At 42.3% G+C, this 18961-nt stretch overlaps 1 protein-coding gene across 3 annotated transcripts in view; it reads right to left on the reverse strand.

The window, feature by feature from the left end:
- Positions 1 to 18961, reverse strand: part of CACNB1 (calcium voltage-gated channel auxiliary subunit beta 1) — a 163684-nt gene that overhangs the window by 121839 nt on the left and 22884 nt on the right. For all 3 annotated transcript variants that reach the window (XM_053697902.1, XM_053697886.1, XM_053697894.1), the window contains exon 5: positions 1031 to 1104. In XM_053697902.1, coding sequence (XP_053553877.1) covers positions 1031 to 1104 — 74 coding nt within the window. The remainder of the gene's footprint in view (positions 1 to 1030; positions 1105 to 18961) is intronic.

Below are 18961 nucleotides of genomic sequence, written 5' to 3' on the forward strand. Positions count from 1 at the left end.
TGTAAATGGGTGAGCTCTCTGAGGAAGTGCACACAGCTGTGGGAGTATAAGGGATATTCATGTAAATGGTGAGCTCCCTGAGGAAGGGCACACAGCTGTGGGAGTATAAGGGATATTTGAATAAATGGGCGATCTCTCCGAGGAAGTGCACACAGCTGTGGGAGTATAAGGGATATTCATGTAAATGGGTGAGCTCCCTGAGGAAGTGCACACAGCTGTGGGAGTATAAGGGATATTTGAATAAATGGGTGAGCTTTCTAAGGAAGTGCACACAGCTGTGGGAGTATAAGGGATATTCATGTTAATAGGTGAGCTCTCTGAGGAAGTGCACACAGCTGTGGGAGTATAAGGGATATTTGTATAAATGGGTGAGCTTTCTAAGGAAGTGCACACAGCTGTGGGAGTATAAGGGATATTCATGTTAATAGGTGAGCTCTCTGAGGAAGGGCACACAGCTGTGGGAGTATTAGAGATATTTGTATAAATGGGCGATCTCTCCGAGGAAGTGCACACAGCTGTGGGAGTATAAGGGATATTCATGTAAATGGGTGAGCTCCCTGAGGAAGTGCACACAGCTGTGGGAGTATAAGGGATATTTGTATAAATGGGTGAGCTTTCTAAGGAAGTGCACACAGCTGTGGGAGTATAAGGGATATTCATGTTAATAGGTGAGCTCTCTGAGGAAGTGCACACAGCTGTGGGAGTATAAGGGATATTTGTATAAATGGGTGAGCTCTCTGAGGAAGTGCACACAGCTGAGGGAGTCTAAGGGATATTTGTATGAATGGGTGAAAATACAAGAATCGACACAATATTTCCATTGTTCATCTGTGTATTCTGTGCTCTCTTACTTTCCTATCCTTCTTCATTTTTTCTCTTCGTATAGTTCACACATCAGCTCAGCTCCTCCTTATAATTTGGCCAATTTTATGCCCTTGCTTCTTCTCTGCATTACAAGTGTATATCAGCTCATACTATAGGCATTAGATTAAATTGCCTGTGTGACAATGGCCTTTGTGGCAGATCTCACCTGTGGCTGGCGGTGTGTGCCTGCGGGTTCCAGTAACCACATCACCTAAACTGTTTGAGTTTCCAATGGATTTGCTACAAGAGAGAGAGAAAGATATAGAGAGAGAGATAGAGATAAACAGTATGCACATAATATTAAGACAACAGATTGAAAAAAATAGTATTCACTTAGCAATGGGTAGAAATTCACCCCTCAATGTAATCCCTATGTCAAAACCTATGAGATTCAGGGGTACAATAAGTTAAAATAAAACAGGGAAGGCAGAGTGAGACAGAAGGATTAGGGGGCCATGCTCTCTATTGTCAGGCTATTCTAAGGTAGAAACTGTCTTACTATGATGTCATGAATATAATTGCATTAGATAGATGATACATAGATAATTAGGGATACATAGCGTCTCTACTTTTACCACTTGGAAAATGTCATCACCCAAGAATCTGAAACTTTAGCCAAGTTATTTTTGATAAGGGACGATTAGATAAGGAGTTCAGGATAGCTGTGCTCAAAAAAGTGATTTATTTTGTTCTGCTGGAAAAATACAGAAGATAAGAACACCAGGTGTCAGATGTTGCTATGGGAATAGCATTTAGTATATAATATATATTTGTAATGTGAAAAAAGCTCCATTTTGCATACTGAATATTTATTAGTTACATGAAAAAGTATTCATTTTTGTATTAGGATTCAAAACATTATCACTAGGAGATTACAATAAATCTATCATTAAAGGGACACTGAACCCAATTTTTTACTCCTATTATCAAAGGTTCTTCATTCTCTTGGTTTCTTTATTTGAAATGCAAGAATGTAAGTTTAGATGCCGGCCCATTTTTGGTGAACAACCTGGGTTGTTCTTGCTGATTAGTGGATAAAATCATCCACCAATAAAAAAGTGCTGTCCAGAGTACTAAATCAATAAAAAAGCTTAGATGCCTTCTTTTTCAAATAAAGATAGCAAGAGAACAAAGAAAAATTGATAATAGGAGTAAATTAGAAAGTTGCTTAAAATCGCATGCTCTATCTGAATCATAAAAGTAAAAAATTGAGTTCAGTGTCCCTTTAAAGGGACAGTCTAGTCAAAATTAAACTTTCATGATTTCCCTTTAAATTAAATGTGAGAGAGGACAGGATACAAAGGGGGTTGTTTTTAAGTTTATGGTACTAAAAAGAAGAAAAAGAAGAAAATTATACAGACTGAAAGGACATGAAGAACAGAGAGGAATCTGGACAAAACTTTTGCCCCAAAAATAAAATTTGCCAATCCTAACCCAAACATAGAAATCCCTCAATAACTACACCCTGATATGATGCTGTCTGCAAATACTCTCCACCTGCCCCCTTCACTCTGTCCAAGACCTAAGTCTCTCTCATTACTTTCTTCACAGTTTTCATCAAAATGATTTTTCTAGAACTTAAGAATTCCTTTGGTCTAGTCCTGCTCCATAATCATCAATTTCTGGGAGTAATATATTGTTCTTCTACTGTATTCATGTTCTGATGATGTCATAAAATATACTAGGGTTACATGCTTATGTTTACCTCTATATGCCTATGCATGAGAAATTCTGTGCCGCTGCTATATATGTAGTTGCCATTATATATATGGGATAGCAGATGTAGCAATTGCCTGTTATAATGACATATTTGCCTTGCTCTGATATAGTTCATGAGAGTATAATTTTGTTTATTAGCAATGAAATTTCATGCAATCTGAATTCCTCCATTGTATATAATTGTATATAATTAGTATGCTATGTTTAAGTCTTTCACTGTGCATTGAAGTGGTTAATTCTTTTTCTACCTTTAAGTGTGAGAAATGGGTATGTTTTAATAACCAATGGGAAACATGTATACTCTTTAAATTTGTGTAACACCTGTTTGAACATACAGGTATGGTCTATGATTATGGCTACGCTCTGCCAAAACGCGTAAGACCGTTTCTTATTTTCTCCTTTTGGATGGTACCTCTGTGTCTTTTTTTAACCATGATGATAATAAAGCCTTGATTTTATTTTTATGATGTTATTCGCATTGGACTATTCCTTTTTTAATCAAGTTGTATGCTTCTTTTATTTCTGGAAATTATGCTTCTGTACGCAAGCCTCACAAACTCCATGTTGTATCTGTTCTAGCACTTAGCTAGTTATTTCCTGAGGATTCACTCTAAATATTTTGTACGTGCAATTTAGATGCAGTTTTAAACTTTTATGCACAGAAACATTTACAAACAGTATTGTTTACCTCTGTTTTAATCTGTGCTGTAAACCTGCAGGGTAAACTCTTGTGACCATATTACTGTGTGAATATATTTTAGAAATATGTTTATTTTTCACAGATTTTGAATAGTTTCTAAAGTAGTACAATTATTTATCCAATAGTTCATGATTCAGTTTTCTGTACGTTTAGCAATAACAATAACATCCTAATATTGTACAGTTCTTTCAGGCACCAGCAATAATTTACTCTGTCTTCTTCCTTGAATGGGATAGAATTATTTTTTATTATTTTTTTCAGCTTTATTAATTTGAACCTATGTACAAAGTATCATTAAATGGCTTTCAAGGTTGTTTTATCGTGATTTTATTCAGGTTAAGGCAGATCCTGTACATTCCATCCTCAGACTGATGAAAATCCTAAACTCTTTCGGAGCCCACTCTTTCTAGAAATTAAATCTTTCCAAAACAGAGGTCTATACTCAAGGTATTTCACCTGTTCATCTACACCAATTGCAATCTAGCTATCGCTTCACCTGGACAGAAAAACTTGTCTAGGAGTTAGTGGCATATTTATGTTTTGTGCTGCCCTAGGCACTCAAAATTCTGCCCCCCCCCCTGTACACGCACACACACACCCTTAAAGGTTTTATGCCTTTTTTCCACTTAATATTTTTTGTTGTGCTTGTTTGTTTCATAATAAATAGGCTAGCAAAACACTTGCATACAGGTGGATTGAATTGCATGCATCTCATACCATTTCTCCCTGAGAGAAGGGATAGAAAAGAAGGGGAGGGGAAAAAAGGGAGGGAAAGGAAAGAGAGAGAGAGAGAGAGAGAGAGAGAGAGAGAAGAAGTGAGGGAAAGAACGGAGTGAAAGAAGGGAGCAAGGGAGGGATTTGAGAGAAAGAAGGGAGGGAGGGAGGGAGAGAAGGGAGGGAGGGAGAGAAAGAAGGGAGGGAGAGAAAGAAGGGAGGGAGGGAAAGAAGGGAGGGAGGGAGTGGAGGGAGGAAGGGAGGGAGAAAGGGAAAGAAGGGAGAGATGAAGGGAGGGAAAGAAGAATACACTTTGAAACAATCACTGCCCTTTACATGCAACAACATAAAATAATTACCATAATTCAAGTAATGAAACTTTTTAAGTGTCCGTTTACTATTTACTCCATGGGTTAATGAATGCACAGAAAGCTAGCTATTAGTAGCCAACATACATTAGCACTGAGAGTTTATGATTAGACATCACAAGCTGATCTAAGCAGTGAAAAGACGCATCCAGTCTGTTATCTGCTAAGACCTGCAATAAGCACTGCGCTAGCAGACCCACCACAGCTGATAAGGGGAGGCAGCATATCGGCACAGGGTCTTCTCCTCCAGCCTCACCTTGGAAGCATATCCTCAAACAAGTTTCTCACCAAGAACGCTTCCACTGCAAAAATGCCGGCGGCTATAAATGATGCAACGGTTTAAAAGAGCATTGCCTGTAAAGAGCGACCTTAATCAGCGCATGTGCTTTGTCTTCTCTGTAAAAGCCTGTACTTTATCGCTCAATGTACTGTGTGCTGGCTTTTAGAGAGAGTATAGGACAGAGGTGCTGCCCCTCCCAAAACTGCAGTCCTAGGTACCGGCCTTGTTGGCCCCTGCTAGGAGTTAAACTTTCGGGCAGTTTCGCCCAAGTAATAAAAGACAATTATCTCCCTCTCCTGACAGAACCCAAAACCATCAAAAATAAATGGAATGCACCCTACATTTCCTGGCTGGGAAGAATTGCTGCACTAAAAATGTCTTTTTTACCCAAACTCACATACCTATTTCGGTGCCTTCCACTAAGAGTCCCCAAACACATTCTATTACAATTTCAAAGCGAATTGACAAAATATATTTTGAAAATTACGCCCCCTCCGAGTGGTCCATAAAATCCTCCAAAGCCTTAAACAATCAGGAGGCTTAGCGTCGCCTTCTGTGATCAGATATTATGAAGGCGCTATGCTCACTCACGTAGCCCAATGGGGCATTCTCCACTCTCGGAGTAAATGGAGAACCATTGAGAAAGCCTCCTTACCTCACAACATCTATCTTCACAACCTAATTTGGACCCCACCACACTGTTGTAGAAATCTAGACATAGTTAATCCTTTTAGTTCACGAATGCCTGTCAATGTGGGACAAATTTAGACATTACCCTCTTGTTGCACCAAATCCCTCCCCCATAACCTCTATGACTGGATTACTTACCAGTTTACCAGAAACACATTCCAATAAATGGTCTCAACTGGGCATAAAGAAGGTCTCAGACCTTTGGTCACCCCCCAAAAAAAACAATTTTGCAAATGGCCCAACTTGGGGAAACCACCAAAGTTCCACCATATCTATCTTTCGAATATCACATAATTAAAAGCTACTTACTTAGTTGGGGCTTTAAGCCAGGGCTATCCCATCCTCTTATGCCAAGGGAAACCATTTGGAGTCAAGGAAATAGACTCCATAGGCCTTTATCCCCGCACTACTCACTCATTGGAGGTAAATCGCCCTCCGAACCACTGCCCCACCTTTAGCAATGGGAGACACTACTGGGAACCCCAATACCCCCACAAACGTGGAAACATACTCTAGAACTGACCAAAAAAGCATTCCACTGTATAACCCTGTATGAGGCCTATTATAAAATCTTAGCACACTGGTACTATGTTCCCACTAGATTAACCAGAATGTTCCATGATGCCCTTACCTAACTGTTGGTGCGGCTGCAGACAGAGAGGAGACACTATGCACTTTTGGTGGGAATGCCCCAAGATACGCCCACTGTGGAACACATGCTTTCTCATTCTAACATGAGTATATTTTTACCTAAGACACCATCTCTAGCCCTCCTACATATAGGTACAGATACCTTACCGAAACACCATGCATAGTTATGTATATATCTCTTTACCACTGTCAAAAAATCTATAGCCAATTCTTGGAAGAAGGAAACCCCTCCAAACTGGTCTAGAATTCTTAATACTTTGGCATACATATACACAATGGAAAATATATTCGCTATAAACTAGATAACTCTGACCTCTTTGAATTAGTTTGGGTTGATTGGAAAGATAAATTTGACACAGCATGGAAACCCAATGTTTCAACCATGGACTGACATAGTTTCCTGACAACGATTGGATCTCTAGCTGGAACTCCCACCTTCTTGCAGCGTAAAAAACCTTTCCTGTCTCCCTTCCCCTCTCCCTTCCCTCCTATTTCACAAATTTCTAACGCAGGGACTATATAGTCCTTCATCAGATTCATACTTGTTTTCTCTTACAATGTCTTTAAGTTGACTATTAAGAGCCTTGGTTATGTTTTCTATACCTCTGACAATGCTTTGTATAGTAAGAGACATGAACTACTTTTGTATTTTGATCACTTACTCATACCAGATTACTGTTATGTTCACTGAAATCTCAATAAAAACGATTGAATATAAAAATAAAAACAAACTAGATGTTGTCATAGGTCTCAAATATTTTTTAGAAACCACTAATCAAATAAGGAAGTTTTTTTATTTTTTGTTACTCTGGTGATTTTTTTTTTTGCCAATTGAATTTGCTCTGCGATAATCATGGCATATGGAAATGCTGATGCCTTTTTAAAGACACTAACATAAAAAAACACACAGTATATACATATACTAGTCTGTGATCAGCTGTCACATGATACAGGGTATTTTTCACTTGGGTTGCAACAGCTAGGGTGTTTGTTCTTGGAGCTTTAAAGGAAAAGTTACGCTACATATTTAAGGAGGTTTTCCTTGAATACTTTCAATTAATTGTTAAAGTTCAATGTATATGTGTATGAGGAGAGTCCACGGCATCATTCCTTACTTGTGGCAATACAGAACCTGGCCACCAGGAGGAGGCAAAGACACACCAGCCAAAGGCTTAAATACCTCCCACACTCCCCTCATCCCCCAGTCATTCAGCCAAGGGAAGAAGGAACAGTAGGAGAAATATCAGGGTATAAATGGTGCCAGAAGAACAAAACAAAATTTAGGTCCGCCCAACGGAGAATACGGGCGGGGGCCGTGGACTCTCCTCATACAGATGGAAATGAAATTATCAGGTAAGCATTATTTATGTTTTCCATCTTAATATGAGGAGAGTCCACGGCTTCATTCCTTACTTGTGGGAAACATATACCCAAGCTCTAGAAGACACTGAATGAAAACGGGAGGGTAAAAAAAATAATTGGCACACCCTATTCTGAGGGCACCACAGCCTGCAAAACCTTTCTCCCAAAAGCTGCTTCAGCTGAAGCAAAAACATAAAATTTGAAAAATTTTGAAAAAGTATGTAAGGAGGACCAGATAGCCACCCTACAAATCTGCTCCATAGAGGCCTCATTCTTGAAGGTCCAAGAAGAAGCCACAGCTCTAGTTGAATGAGCCGTAATCCTCTGAGGAGGCTTATGTCCCACTGTCTCATATGCTAAGCGGATAATGCTCCTCAACCAAAAGAATAGGGAAGTGGAAGAAGCCTTCTGCCCTCTGCGCTTCCCAGAAAAGACAACAAACAATGCCGAAGACTGTCTAAAATCCTTCGTAGCCTGAAGATAGAATTTCAAAGCACTAATCTCCTTTGAGGATGAAGGATTAGGATACAAGGAAGGAACCACAATCTCCTGATTTATGTTGCGATCAGCCATAACCTTAGGGAGAAACTCCAACACAGTGCGAAGAACAGCCTTATAAGCATGAAATACTAGGTAAGGAGGCTCACATTGCAAGGCCGCCATCTCAGAGACTCTGCGTGCCGAAGCAATAGCCAATAGAATAAAGAACCTTCCAAGACAGTAACTTAATGTCCACTGAATGCATGGGCTCAAACAGAACCCTCCGCCGAACCATAAGAACCAAATGTAAACTCCAAGGAGGATTGGAATGTCTAAACACAGGCCTGATTCTAGAGAGAGCCTGAACAAAAGACTGAATATCAGGAAGCTCAGCGAGCCTCTTGTGCAATAGCACAGAAAGAGACGAAAGCTGTCCCTTTAATGAACTAGCGGCAAGTCCCTTCTCCAATCCGTCCTGAAGAAAGGAAAGAATCCTGGACACCTTGACCTTATGCCACGTTCTTCACACCAGAATAAGTAGGTCCTCCACACCTTATGATAGATGCGACAGGTGACCGGCTTTCTAGCTTGAATGAGGATATCAATCTCTCTCAGAAAACCCTCTCTTGGCTAAGACTTCGCGTTCAATCACCACGCAGTCAGCCTCAGAGAATCTAGATTTTGATGAACAAAGGGACCCTGTTCCAGCAGATCTCTGCGACAAGGTAACCTCCATAGAAGAGATGACGACAACCCCACCAGATCCACAAACCACATCCTTCGTGGTCACGACGGAGCAATTAGAAAAGTTGAGGCTTGCTCCTGTTTTATGCGGGCCACTACTCGAGAAAGAAGTGGTAACGGAGGAAAATGTAAACTAGGTTGAATCCTCAGGGAACTGCTAAGGCATCTATCAGCTCTGCCTGGGGATCCCTGGACCTCGACCCGTATCTGGGTAGCTTGGTATTGATTCTGGACGCTATGAGATCGATCTCTGGCGTCCCCCATCTGTAGCAAATTTCCGCAAACACCTCGGGATGGAGAGACCATTCCCCTGGATGAAAGGATTGTCTGCTGAGAAAACCGTTTCCCAGTTGTCCACACCCAGAATGTGGATTGGTGACAGCGAACAGTTGTGGGCCTTCGCCCAATCCAGAATCCGAGATACTTCCCTCATTGCTAGGGAACTTCTCGTTCCCCCTGATGGTTGATGTAAGCCATGAGGTAATGTTGTCTGATTGAAATCTGATAAACTAGGTCAAACCCAGAAGAGGCAAGCCTTCAGAGCGTTGAAGATTGCTTGAAGTTCCAGAATGTTGATCGGGAGAAGAGATTAATCTCGAGTCCGCCAGCCCTGCGCCTTCCTGGCACCCCAAACAGCTCCCCATCCGGACAGACTTGCGTCCATAGTCACAATCTCCCAGGATGGTCTCAAGAAGGATGTCCCCTGGGACAGGCGATCTGGACAGAGCCACCAAGAGAGAGATTCTCTTGACCGGTTGTCCAGAGAAATCTGTTGGGATAGATCTGAGTGATCACCAATCCATTGCCTCAGCATGCACAGCTGAAGAGGTCTGAGGTGGAACCTGGTGAATGGAATCTATGCTGGACACCATGAGCCCAATCACCTCCATACACCGGGCCACAGATGGCCTTAAGGAGGTCTGGAGGGCAAGACAATTGGAAGTCATTTTGCAACGTCTCTGGTCTGTAAGGAATATCTTCATGGATATGGAATCTATTATCGTGCCCAGGAATTCCACTCTGGTACTGGGAACCAGAAAACTCTATCCTAAGTTTATCTTCTATCCATAAGATTGAAGAAGTAGAAGAGCTCTCGAATGGTCTTCTGCCAGCCGGCAGGACAGAGCCTGAATCAGGATGTCGTCCAAATAAGCGCTACTGCAATACCCCTGGATCTCGCCACCGTGATCAGAGCCCCCAAAACCTTTGTAAAGACTTTTGGAGCAGTAGCCAGACCAAAAGGAAGAGCTACAAACTGGAAGTGCTGGTCCAGAAAAGCAAATCTTAAGAACTTGAAGTGATCCTTGTGTATTGGCACATGAAGGTAAGCATGCTTCAAGTCTATCATAGTCATGAACTGTCCCTCTTGAACTAAGGGCAGAATAGACCTTATTGTCTCCATCTTGAATGATGGCACCGACAGAAACTTGTTTAAGCACTTTAGATCTAGGATCGGGCAAAACGTACCCTCCTTCTTTGGGACCACAAAAAGGTTTGAATAGTATCCCAGACCGCTTTCTGTTAGAGGTACTGGCACAATCACTCCTAGGGAGGAGAGATCCCTCACGCACCCTAGCAAAGCTTCTTGTTTTAATGGTCTTGAAGACAGGTTCTATAAGAGAAATCTGCCCCTGGGCGGATGAGATTTGAAACCTATTGTCAGGGTTTTTTCCCTGCTCTGTTTGCCATGTGCTGCTGGCAGCCATTTTACTCACCTCTCTTGCTGACTCTGGTGCATATTGTGTGATGCTGCTCATTTCCTGCACTTCCTTTTATGACCAGATTGGTGTACATCATCAGTGTGAGACAGAGTGCAGTCTCAGAATTGTGATGTCATAACTTATTATTTAAAGGGCCTCTGTTCAGTATGCTTTGCCCTTGCGTTGTCTCAGACCTGTTTGTGAGAGCTCCTGTGTATTACCTGGCTGCCTGACGTCCCTCCTGGTTCCTGATCCCTGGCTTGTTCCTGACTCTGCTGTTCTCCTTGTTCCTGATTCTGGCTCGTCTGACTACTCGCTTTGGCTCCTGACTCGGCTCATTTGACTATTCGCTTTGGCTCCTGACTCGGCTCATCTGACTACCAGCTCTGGTTTTGATTCCTGGCTTGTTATTTGTCTTGTGGACTTTTTATTATTTTTTGCTATTAATAAAAGGTGTAATTATTTTTGCACTTCTCGTCTCAGTCTGAACCCAAGCGTCTTGCACGACTCCCAGCCAAGCCGCCACAAAGCGAGATAGTCTGCCGTCAACACAATCCAGCGACAGATTTGGGGCCGCCTCTTAATGTCGATTTTGTCAGCGGCTTCTTGTTCTGCTTGGACTTATTCCAAGATTGAGATGGTTTCCATGTTCCCTTGGACTAATCAGGCTTTGCAGTGGGCTGCTGGTGTTGGGATTTATCTGAACGAAAGAGAAGAAAATTAGGTCCCTGTCCTTTAGGTTTGTTCTGCTGTAAAAAGGCACCCTTGCCCCAGTGACCGTGGATATGATAGAGTCCAGTCCTGGATCGAAAATAACCTTCCCCTTAAATGGAAGAGAAAGCAATCTAGATTTTTAAGTCATGTCAGCAGACCAAGACTTCAGCCACAGAGACCTCCGGGCTAGAACAGAAAAGCATGATGTCATGACATTCAAGCGAATAATCTGCATGTTTGCATCGCAAATAAAATAATTAGCTACCCTCAAGGCCTTAATTCTTTCCTGGATTACATCAAGGGGAGTCTCCACCTCAAACATCTACGATAGAGAGTCATACCAATAGGTAGCGGCTCCAGCCACCACCGCTGCAGGCCGAAATCAAAATCCTGTGTGCTGAAACATCTTTCTCAACAGAGTTTCTAGCTTCTTATCCATCGGCTCCTTAAAGGGACACTGAACCCACATTTTTCTTTCATGATTCAGATAGAGCACGACATTTTAAGCAACTTTTAATTTACTCCTATTATCAATTTTTCTTCGTTCTCTTGCTATATTTATTTTAAAATCAGGAATGTAAATCTTAGCTGCCAGCCCATTTTAGGTTCAGCACCATGGATAACCCTTGCTTATTGGAGGCTTACATTTACCCACCAATAAGCAAGCATAACCCAGGTTCTCAACCAAAAATGGGCTGGCTCCTATGTATCACATTCCTGCTTTTTAAATAAAGATAGCAAGAGAATGAAGAAAAATTGATAATAGGAGTAAATTAGAAAGTTGCTTAAAATTACATGCTATATCTTAATTATGAAAGAAAACATTTGGGTTTAGTGTCCCTTTAAACAATTAACTATCTGCAAGCGGGATAGTGGTGCGCTTAGCTAGCGTGGAGCTAGCTCCATCCACCTTAGGACAGACCCCCACAACTCTAATTGGGAGTCAGGAAACAGGAACAATTTCTTAAAGGAAGAAGAAGGGGAAAAAGAGGATCCAAATTTTTCACATTCGTTCTTAATAATATTTGCCACCTTAACGGGAACCGGGAAGGTTTGCGGCACCACCCTGTCCTCATAAACCTTATCAAGCTTAGGAATAGAAGGTTCCTCTGGCAACTTAAGGTCAGGAACCTCTGGCGTAGCCAACACTTCCTTTAACAGAAAGCGTAAGTGCTCTCTCCTAAATCTAAAGTCTGGTTCCTCCGTAGCGGGAGGTTTAGAGGCAGCCGATTTCGACCCAGAAAGATCCTCTGGCGTCTTCATCGGCGGATAATCTAGTATCAGATACATCCAGCAAGTTGGTAGATGACCCCTGGGAAGGATAACAATATTTAACCTTTCGCTTGCGCTTAGCAAGGTAAGGTAAAGCACTAAAGGCCGCAGACACTGCCGTTTGCAACTGTTCAAAAAAGTCTGGCGGTAAGAGGGCCCCTCCTGAAGGAGGATTAGTCGTGCAATGGGTAGCTGCATGTGTAATAGGAGATGATTGTAGGGAACGCACCTCATGGGATGGAGAGCCCTCAGAGATGGATGGCTCAGTAGTGCTAAACATCTTGGTCTTTTTGGGCATAACTACTTTATCAAGGCATGTGGAACCTAATTGAGCAGGCGGGTATACCGTAGCCTCATCACAATAAATACAGGTATTAGATCTGGGTAAAGAGGGAGTTACCCTCTAACGCAGTGATTTTTAACCTTTTTTTTGCCGTGGCACACTTTTTTACATTAAAAAATCCTGTGGCACACCACCATCCCAAAATTTAAAAAAAATCACACATTGTAGCCTAATACAGCATATATATATATACACATACACATTCTGTATGTATTGTGCTGTTATGCCATGCCTCCTACAAACTACCCCTGCACTGGGAGTAAAAAACAAGCAAAGTTTAAAAAATATGTCACACTGTTGTCAGTCTGCCGTGGCACACCTGAGGATCTCTCACGGCACACTAGTGTGCCACGGCACACTGGTTGAAAAACACTGCTCTAACGCATCAGAATCCTCCATAGCTTGTACTTTTAAATGGAATATAGAAAAAAAATCAATAGATGGCACCTTTATACCCCCAATGGCCGCGGCACTCACCACCTCCTATGACCCAGGCCCACAGAGAAACCGCTTCTTCTCCTGTAAAACCGCATGGTCAGGAGAGAGGAATAAGTTAATGAGGCAACACCCGAACACATGGAGTGCCATGCAGTACCGCCCCTGCTGCAGGAAGGAAAGCATGCCAAACTGACAGGCTGCACAGTTATCCAAAATGAAAGAAAAAACCTGAATGTTCCCACATCTGCCAGAGCCTCATCTCACACATGTCGCAGCATAAAACATAATAAAGCAAATCATATATAAATCCCCCCTGATCAATGATACCTTTCCTGAGATATTAACCCTTGATTCCATACAGATAAAGGAGTCACAATGTGACCCTGTCTTCTTACGTTATCATATGAAATTAAATTAAACAATCTTACAGAAATCATCACCATGGAACAGACACACAGCCTCTCAAGTTTGACAGTCTTGTAGCATCGCACCTGACATGGACTTGAGTGGTAGAAGCAGGCAGTGATACTCGTCAACACTGATTGCTTAGGAGTTGTTAATACGAATCTGGATGGTTTTGCAGAAAGACTCTGCCTGCATCTCCAGACCCTAACATTCGTCAATGCTCTCACTGAGAGGCTGACAAGACTACTTAAACTACATTCCCATGCCGAAGAGTACTACCCTCCATAAGAGACTACTACGAATCTTCTGACACTTCTCTGCCATCCTCCTGTGACGAAAGACAAAGAATGACTGGGGGATGAGGGGAGTGGGGGAGGTATTTAAGCCTTTGACTGGGGTGTTTTTGCCTCCTCCTGGTGGCCAGGTTCTGTATTCCCACAAGTGAGGAATGAAGCCGTGGACTCTCCTCATATTAAGATGGAAACAGCATATTACAAACCATACTTCATTAGACTTAGGCTAATGTGTTTCCCCTCCCTTGTCTTCTTACTTACTGATTAATCAAGTGCTTCATATACAATTACATGGAGCTAAGCCCTGCTTAGCACATTTTATATTTGTATCAATGCCTTTAGATATGTATTGGGGTCAAGTATCTTCTCCCTTATTGTAAACACGTTTTTGCTTTGCTATATGTGATTTGACTCAAGCAGGAAATATAATGGCAAGGGATCTCACCCCTATCAGATTTCTAGGAGGTATTTTACCCTACGTAAGTGGTCAGAGGACATCTTCCTACTAATACTTAAATGGTTCTAATAGAATTTGGAAAAATAAATATATATATATTGGTATTTATAAATCTTGTTATTTATACAATATCTTAAAGGGACAGTCTACCATAGAATTGTTATTGTTTTAAAAGATAGATAATCCCTTTATTACCCATTCCCCAGTTTTGCATAACCAACACAGTTATATTAATATCATTTTTACCTCTGTAATTACCTTGTATCTAGGAACCTTCTTCCAGCCCCCTGATCACATGACTGACTGTTTATTATCTATTGTCTTGCAGTTAGCATTGTGTTGTGCTAAATCTTAAATAACCCCCTGTGCCTGAACACAGTGTTATCTATATGGCCCACGTGTACTTTCTGTCTCTTTGTGTTGAAAAGAGATTTACAAAGCATGCGATAAGAGGCAGCCCTCAAAGGCTTAGAAATTAGCATATGAGCCTACCTATGTTTAGTTTAAACTAAGAATACCAAGAGAAAAAAGCAAATTTGATGATAAAAGTAAATTGGAAAGTTGATTAAAATTAAGAGTCCTATCTGAATAATGAAAGTTTAATTTATACTAGACTGTCCCTTTAAGTGCCCAGAGTAGAAATATAGTTGAGACTTTACAATTAAATGGTTTCTATCTCAACATGTAGTTTTGCAGAATATAGGCGCTAAATAACATAATTTATGCTTACCTGATAAATTCCTTTCTTCTGTAGTGTGATCAGTCCACGGGTCATCATTACTTCTGGGATATTACTCCTCCCCAACAGGAAGTGCAAGAGGATTCACCCAGCAGAGCTGCATATAGCTCCTCCCCTCTACGTCACTCCCAGTCATTCGACCAAGGACCAACGAGAAAGGAAAAGCCAAGGGTGAAGTGGTGACTGGAGTATAAATTAAAAAATATTTACCTGCCTTAAAAACAGGGCGGGCCGTGGACTGATCACACTACAGAAGAAAGGAATTTATCAGGTAAGCATAAATTATGTTTTCTTCTGTTAAGTGTGATCAGTCCACGGGTCATCATTACTTCTGGGATACCAATACCAAAGCAAAAGTACACGGATGACGGGAGGGATAGGCAGGCTCTTTATACAGAAGGAACCACTGCCTGAAGAACCTTTCTCCCAAAAATAGCCTCCGATGAAGCAAAAGTGTCAAATTTGTAAAATTTGGAAAAAGTATGAAGCGAAGACCAAGTTGCAGCCTTGCAAATCTGTTCAACAGAGGCCTCATTCTTGAAGGCCCAAGTGGAAGCCACAGCTCTAGTAGAATGAGCTGTAATTCTTTCAGGAGGCTGCTGTCCAGCAGTCTCATAAGCTAAACGAATTATGCTACGAAGCCAAAAAGAAAGAGAGGTAGCGGAAGCTTTTTGACCTCTCCTCTGCCCAGAGTAAATGACAAACAGAGAAGACGTTTGTCGAAATTCCTTAGTTGCCTGTAAGTAAAATTTTAGAGCACGGACTACATCCAGGTTGTGCAGTAGACGTTCCTTCTTTGAAGAAGGATTTGGGCATAAAGAAGGAACAACAATCTCTTGATTGATATTCCTGTTAGTAAATACCGTAGGTAAGAACCCAGGTTTAGTACGCAGGACTACCTTATCCGAATGAAAAATCAAATAAGGAGAATCACAATGTAAGGCTGATAATTCAGAGACTCTTCGAGCCGAGGAAATAGCCATTAAAAATAGAACTTTCCAAGATAACAACTTTATATCAATGGAATGAAGGGGTTCAAACGGAACGCCCTGTAAAACATTAAGAACAAGGTTTAAACTCCATGGTGGAGCAACAGTTTTAAACACAGGCTTAATTCTGGCCAAAGCCTGACAAAAAGCCTGGACGTCAGGAACTTCTGACAGACGTTTGTGTAACAGAATGGACAGAGCTGAGATCTGTCCCTTTAATGAACTAGCAGATAAACCCTTTTCTAAACCTTCTTGTAGAAAAGACAATATCCTAGGAATCCTAACCTTACTCCAAGAGTAACCTTTGGATTCACACCAATATAGGTATTTACGCCATATCTTATGGTAAATCTTTCTGGTAACAGGTTTCCTAGCCTGTATTAAGGTATCAATAACTGACTCAGAAAATCCACGTCTTGATAAAATCAAGCGTTCAATTTCCAAGCAGTCAGCTTCAGAGAAATTAGATTTTGATGTTTGAAGGGACCCTGTATCAGAAGGTCCTGTTTCAGAGGTAGAGACCAAGGTGGACAGGATGACATGTCCACCAGGTCTGCATACCAAGTCCTGCGTGGCCACGCAGGTGCTATTAGAATCACTGATGCTCTCTCTTGTTTGATTCTGGCAATCAATCGAGGAAGCAACGGGAAGGGTGGAAACACGTAAGCCATCCTGAAGTCCCAAGGTGCTGTCAGAGCATCTATCAGGACTGCTCCTGGATCCCTGGATCTGGACCCGTAACGAGGAAGCTTGGCGTTCTGTCGAGACGCCATGAGATCTATCTCTGGTTTGCCCCAACGTCGAAGTATTTGGGCAAAGACCTCCGGATGAAGTTCCCACTCCCCCGGATGAAAAGTCTGACGACTTAAGAAATCCGCCTCCCAGTTCTCCACTCCCGGGATGTGGATTGCTGACAGGTGGCAAGAGTGAGACTCTGCCCAGCAAATTATCTTTGATACTTCCATCATAGCTAGGGAGCTTCTTGTCCCTCCCTGATGGTTGATGTAAGCTACAGTCGTGATGTTGTCCGACTGAAACCTGATGAACCCCCGAGTTGTCAACTGGGGCCAAGCCAGGAGGGCATTGAGAACTGCTCTCAATTCCAGAATGTTTATTGGCAGGAGACTCTCCTCCTGACTCCATTGTCCCTGAGCCTTCAGAGAATTCCAGACGGCACCCCAACCTAGAAGGCTGGCGTCTGTTGTTACAATTGTCCAGTCTGGTCAGCTGAATGGCATCCCCCTGGACAGATGTGGCCGAGAAAGCCACCATAGAAGAGAATTTCTGGTCTCTTGATCCAGATTCAGAGAAGGGGATAAGTCTGAGTAATCCCCATTCCACTGACTTAGCATGCACAGTTGCAGTGGTCTGAGGTGTAAGCGTGCAAAGGGTACTATGTCCATTGCCGCTACCATTAAGCCGATTACCTCCATGCATTGAGCCACTGACGGGTGTTGAATGGAATGAAGGGTGCGGCAAGCACTTTGAAGTCTTGTTAGCCTGTCCACTGTCAGGTAAATCTTCATTTCTACAGAATCTATAAGAGTCCCCAGGAAGGGAACTCTTGTGAGTGGAACGAGTGAACTTTTCTTTTCGTTCACCTTCCATCCATGTGACCTTAGAAATGCCAGCACTAACTCTGTACGAGACTTGGCAGTTTGAAAGCTTGAAGCTTGTATCAGAATGTCATCTAGGTATGGAGCTACCGAGATTCCCCGCGGTCTTAGTACCGCCAGAAGAGCACCCAGAACCTTTGTGAAGATTCTTGGAGCTGTAGCCAATCCGAATGGAAGAGCCACAAACTGGTAATGCCTGTCTAGGAAGGCAAACCTTAGGTACCGATAATGATCTTTGTGAATCGGTATGTGAAGGTAAGCATCTTTTAAATCTACAGTGGTCATGTATTGACCCTCTTGGATCATAGGTAAAATTGTCCGAATAGTCTCCATCTTGAACGATGGAACTCTTAGGAATTTGTTTAGGATCTTTAAGTCCAGGATTGGTCTGAAAGTTCCCTCTTTTTTGGGAACCACAAACAGATTTGAGTAAAACCCCTGTCCCTGTTCCGATCGTGGAACTGGATGGATTACTCCCATTAACAAGAGCTCTTGTACGCAGCGTAGAAACGCCTCTTTCTTTGTCTGGATTGTTGACAATCTTGACAGATGAAATCTCTCTCTTGGAGGAGAGTATTTGAAGTCCAGAAGGTATCCCTGAGATATTATCTCTAGCGCCCAGGGATCCTGAACATCTCTTGCCCAAGCCTGGGCGAAGAGAGAAAGTCTGCCCCCCACTAGATCCGATCCCGGATCGGGGGCCCTCAATTCATGCTGTTTTAGGGGCAGCAGCAGGTTTCCTAGTCTGCTTGCCCTTGTTCCAGGACTGGTTAGGTTTCCAGCCTTGTCTGTAGCGAGCAACAGCTCCTTCCTGTTTTGGTGCAGAGGAAGTTGATGCTGCTCCTGCTTTGAAATTACGAAAGGAACGAAAATTAGACTGTCTAGTCTTGGCTTTGGCTTTGTCCTGAGGCAGGGCATGGCCTTTACCTCCTGTAATGTCAGCGATAATCTCTTTCAACCCGGGCCCGAATAAGGTCTGCCCTTTGAAAGGTATATTAAGCAATTTAGACTTAGAAGTAACATCAGCTGACCAGGATTTTAGCCACAGCGCCCTGCGTGCCTGAATGGCGAATCCTGAATTCTTCGCCGTAAGTTTAGTAAGATGTACTACGGCCTCCGAAATGAATGAATTAGATAGTTTAAGGACTCTAAGCCTGTCCGTAATGTCGTCCAGAGTAGCTGAACCAATGTTCTCTTCCAGAGACTCAATCCAGAATGCCGCTGCAGCCGTGATCGGCGCAATGCATGCAAGGGGTTGCAATATAAAACCTTGTTGAACAAACATTTTCTTAAGGTAACCCTCTAACTTTTTATCCATTGGATCTGAAAAAGCACAGCTATCCTCCACCGGGATAGTGGTACGCTTAGCTAAGGTAGAAACTGCTCCCTCCACCTTAGGGACCGTTTGCCATAAGTCCCTTGT

The sequence above is a fragment of the Bombina bombina genome, chromosome 1, assembly GCF_027579735.1.
Source record: "Bombina bombina isolate aBomBom1 chromosome 1, aBomBom1.pri, whole genome shotgun sequence".
NCBI lineage: Eukaryota > Metazoa > Chordata > Amphibia > Anura > Bombinatoridae > Bombina > Bombina bombina.